At 32.4% G+C, this 5,387-nt stretch overlaps 1 protein-coding gene across 1 annotated transcript; it reads left to right on the top strand.

Moving 5' to 3' along the window:
- Positions 1–1,665: 1,665 nt before the first annotated feature.
- LOC145954153 (zinc finger protein CONSTANS-LIKE 2-like) lies at positions 1,666–3,834 on the top strand. The gene is made up of 2 exons (XM_083067905.1): positions 1,666–2,675; positions 3,272–3,834. Exons 1-2 carry the CDS (start codon positions 1,920–1,922, stop codon positions 3,626–3,628), a joined length of 1,113 nt encoding a protein of 370 aa, XP_082924031.1. The 5' UTR covers positions 1,666–1,919; the 3' UTR covers positions 3,629–3,834.
- Positions 3,835–5,387: the final 1,553 nt, after the last annotated feature.

Here is a 5,387-nt window from a genome sequence, read left to right as displayed (position 1 = left end):
CCCCCCTGTATTGCAACTCAAAGCTCCCGTTCAACCCTCAATATACAAGAAGATTACTAGTGTGTCCGCTGACCGATACACATTTTATAATCAATTTCTCAAAAGTTAATATCTTTAATTTTTGTTTATATATTGTACATGATTATTATGATTTAATGAAATTAATTATGCTCTCTTAACAATTTAATTACGTTATCGGTTGATGTCATAATTTAATTTTCTAATATACTAAATATTTGCTTAGATTATATCCGAGTTTGACTTAATGCAACAACTTAATTTTGACAGAATTTTATAATAAATAATAATAAAATATTCATTTTTTTTTAAAGAAAAGTCGAACTTGAAAATCCTATATTGAAATGGGTGAAATACACAAGCCTTTTTTTTATTATGTAAGAAGTGGTTTAATTACCAAGCATTGAGAAAAGGAATTTAGGATTTTATATAATTAAGCTGACAACAAATTGAACTATTTTGAAAATAGTTTCAAGTTTTGATTCGATAATTTAAAAAAAAAATCATTGAATTTTATTTATAAAAAAACTACCTATGATATTATGACACATTAATTACTTGTGACAAAGGACTAATAAATATTTTAATAACTTCATATCATTATTATATCCATATACATTAAATAATCTTACTTAATCATGTTTAACTTTTTTTAATTACTTACAAAGTTAATCATATTTACACGGTTAATCACACAAGATAACAAATAACCTTCTATTATTATTAACAACTTGTAAAAAAAAATTAATTACTAATATATATATATATATATATATATATATATATATATCAATAATTACAAAACATTGTTTTAATTACATATTGATAAATTATATACAAATATTTACTTTTAACCACTTAAAAAATAAAATTAACCAGGTTTTCATGCGGATAATTCTTGCATATTTGTCCATCAAAATCGTGTGCACATGCATGTCAACATAAAGAAGTAAGAGAAAAGAGGGTATTGTCATACTAACATCCTTCAAAATCGTGTGCACTTGCATGTCAACACAAAGAAGTAAAAGAAAAGAGGGTGATGTCATACTAACATGCACTCCACTACAGTCTACAGTCTGCATAATTATATAAGCTATAACAAATCAATGGTTAACAGTGATATTGAACGAATTGATATAAGAATATATTTAGAACAGCTTAATAATATTAGCTCAGTAATATTTATCGATTATAAATTACTTATTTTTATAGACATCTTATAGTAAATATATAATCACAATATTGTTCTTAAAAAGACAACTTAATATTTACTCATCATAAATATTAAATCAATTAAACTTCACATAAAACTTAACAAACTTGTATAATAAACTTATATATATATATATCACATAACATTTAACCCATTTTAATAATAATACAACTAAATAAAAATTCTTACAAAATACAGACTGTGATCTAATCATTTAACAGCCAAATACATTATGAAGAGATTGGTAAGTAGAGGGATTTTGACGGGTGCATGTATAGATAGATTCTACATGGACCCAAAATAATACGTGTCTCCCAAGTTGTGCCCCATGACAATATGAACAAAGCCCTCAACATGTCTTTAATGATTCCAAAAGGCAAAGAAGGGTCCAAACAAAACCCCCTCTCTCTCTCCTATTCAACCCCAAAACACAACCAACCACAAGATAAGCAAGAACTTGTGAACGCCACTAACTTGTTGCCACATTGGCACCCTTGATTCTCCCCCAACACTACTTGGTTCACCTCACACTCTCACTCACCTCACTTCACTTCCAACTCAACACAACACAACATAAACCCACTTCACTTCCCTTCCCAGCTTCCTCCAAACTAGTTCCCCCCTCACACACATACACAAAGTCACAAACCAACCAATCACACTCTTCACTACTCATTTCAGACACAACATGTTGAAGGAAGGCACCAACAACGTTGGTGGCAGCACCAGCAGCTGGTCACGTGTCTGCGACACGTGCCGCTCAGCCCCATGCACGCTCTACTGCCATGCAGACTCAGCGTACCTGTGTTCATCCTGTGATGCTCGCGTCCACGCAGCCAACCGTGTGGCCTCGAGATACGAGCGTGTGTGGGTGTGCGAAGCGTGCGAGCGTGCTCCCGCAGCGTTTCTATGCAAAGCTGACGCAGCTTCTCTTTGTTCTTCATGCGATGCTGACATCCACTCCGCAAACGTTCTCGCTAGCCGCCACCACCGCGTGCCTATTCTCCCCATCTCTGGGTCCCTCCTCTTCGTTGATCACGAACCTCATCATGAACCCGACAACAACGTCGGGTTCGCGAGCGTTCGTGAGGTGGAAGAGGAGGAAGAAGAGGTTTTTGATGAGTACGAGGATGAGGTCGAAGCTGCTTCGTGGCTGTTGCCTCATCCTGTGAAGGTAAGTATAGAGGAGGAGAATGGCTGTGATGACGAGGGTTTTTTGTTTGGTGATGAGTATTTAGATTTTGACCTTGTGGATTGTAACTCGTGTGCTCACAACAACACGTTTAGCAACGTTTATCAGAACCAGCAGAATTACAATACTCTCCCTCAGAACTATGCAGTGGTTCCAGTTCAAGTGCCACAACAATCGCAGTGTTTTCAACCTGGTTTGGACTTTGACTCTTCAAAAGCTGGGTTCAGTTACGATGGTTCTCTTAGTCAAAGTGTAAGGGTCTTCCTTTTACTTTTATGAATTATGAGTTTCTTTTTGGTTTAGTTTGTTGTTTTATGGTAAGGGGTTTTTTTGGCCTTTCTCTTTTTCCAAACTCTTTGGATCATTCATCTGTTAGGTTAGAGGTGTGTGCATATTTAAGAGATATTAATCTTGACTTTTTATTAAAAAACCCTATTTCTCATAAATAAATAAAAAGGTGCATGTGATTGGTGGGCTAGAGTTCATATTCTATTTGATTTTGCTTTGACTTTTCCTTCAAAGGGTAGTTTCTCTGCTTTCGACATTCTTTTGGAACCAAAGTGGGGTTCATAATAGTTTCTTTTTTCTGGAAATGCTGGCAAACTCAACTATTCTAGTTCCATTCCCATGTCATGCATGTGACTCCATTATTATTTGCCTACCCCTTTAATTTCCCATTCACTTTTCTGGCTTGAGATACATATTTTTATTTAATTTTTGTTGTGTAGAAGAGCTTTCCCTTTATGGTGCCTTCTATTCTATTTGTCAACTTGTTGATTAATTTCTCAAACTTCCTACACACTCTACTCTATGATAATTAACTTATTTTGTATTTCATTTAAATATAGGTTTCGGTTTCATCAATGGATGTTGGCGTTGTACCAGAATCAACAGTAAGCGAAATCTCAATGTCTCACTCAAAGTCTTCAATAGGGACATGTGACCTATTTCCTCCCCTTCCCTTGCCTTCACATCTTATACCAATGGATAGAGAGGCCAGAGTCCTAAGATACAGAGAGAAAAAGAAGACAAGAAAGTTTGAAAAGAAAATAAGGTATGCCTCAAGGAAGGCCTATGCAGAGACTAGACCCCGCATAAAGGGTCGATTTGCAAAGAGAACTAATAATGTAGAAGCTGAAGTGGACCAAATGCTCTCCACAACACTATTCACTGAAGTTGGAGGTAGCATTTTTCCCTCCTTCTGAATGGGGGAAAAAATAATGACCAAGACATAGAAAGAGAAGGTTCAGAACCACATCACTGGAAGGCTAATTAGTTTGCTCTTATTATGTATATTTGTTTCCATGTTTATGCTCTATAAATATAGTTCTTATATAAAGTTGCTAAACGATGTCTACACCTTACTTCTCAAAGTTTTGCCTTGCAATTTAATTTCTCAATTTCCATTGTCTTTCTAATTTTCAACAAATTTGTCTGGTATCCAGTCTTAGCTAGGTACAGTAACACTCATTGATCTAGGGAAAAATTAAATTTAAATCAATGAGTATGACTATAGTTAAAGAATCCAATAGAGAAGTAAAGCATAATCCTTCAATTCAGTTATTGATGCTTCAAACTGTTGTTTCTGTGAGCCAATCGATTAGACTATAGTTCAAGAATCCAGTGGAGAAGTAAAATTCAAGAGTTCAATTTTGCATTAATAGGTCAATTTGAGTGACCTTTCTTGTGAAAATGTAGGTAACTGAAACATTAGCAAATTTTCTTTTCTTTTCACTTGTTGCACATAACCAAAAAAAAAAAAAAAAACTACTCTTAAATCAAATTATTAGCATTTATATCGTTTTCTTTTTCTTTCTGTTTTTTTTCTTCCTTTGTCTACCGGTATCACTAGTGATCGATGGATAATTGCATGTAAAGTGTATACAAAAATCCCTGCAAGAAAAATGACTTATATTTACATATATTTTAATCTAAAAATACATTTTCATATGGATGTTTATGTTGTATAGATAAAACTCAAAAATGTTTGATGATGTGAGCAAAACTAATATATAAGTATCTTTGAGTACACATTTAAAAATGCTTTAAAAAGTTCTTTTACTATAATTTAGTAAAAAAATTCTTAAAAATATTGTTAACTTTATATTAATATTAATGTGATGGATTTGAAATGAAAATCTTGAACATGAGTTGATAAATTTTATCCAAACATGCCCGTAAAGAGAATGTCGAGTACCTTATATCTTTTGCTTTAATATAATTTGAACGAAATACAAGAGTTATAATTAGTAAAGATTTGCTCCTTTACTCTTGGAAATAAGTCAAAACATGTTGTATCGATGCTTAGCTTGTCTTTCTCTTCATTTTCGTGTTTTTCTTAATTTCCTGCACGATGAAATGAATTGAGATTCAATTTTTATAATTAATCACAGTTCAAATTGAAATATTCAAAATTAGTGTGAATGGATCTAAAAGCTTATTGTCTTGTATGTTCTTCCTAATAAATGGCCATCTCTCATTATTGGTGATGGGATCTACATACAAAATGTATAAACAAACTTTTAAAAACTTCATATTTAGTTATCCCTAATTAAATATATCGTGGATGCAAGATTGGATTTGAAGAAAATATATAAATATGAAACAAAATATAAATGTAATGGTAATGCTTCAATATTTCTAGGTTGAAAAATAAGTAATTTTTTATTTTACTATCAATATATTTCAGTTCAGGGACTGAAACTAATTTTGTTCATAATTTTGAAATTATCACTGATTCGAAGTATTTTTGCATACAATGATGATAAATTTATAATCTCTTATTAAATAAGTCATATTTATAACATGAATTTAGAGTACTTTACTTGTAACCATCGTATCAACTCATCGAATTAGGTTAGAAAACAAATATAGATACAATTGAACATGAAATATAACTATAATACTAGTGCATCAAGATGAAGTGAGAGCTCTAGGGGAAACAAGGCATGATAAAGAAAAAAT

The sequence above is a fragment of the Cajanus cajan genome, chromosome 2 (genome assembly GCF_000230855.2).
Source record: "Cajanus cajan strain Asha chromosome 2, NIPB_CcT2T_4, whole genome shotgun sequence".
Taxonomy (NCBI): Eukaryota; Viridiplantae; Streptophyta; class Magnoliopsida; order Fabales; family Fabaceae; genus Cajanus; species Cajanus cajan.
This window is presented reverse-complemented; position numbering and strand designations above follow the sequence as displayed.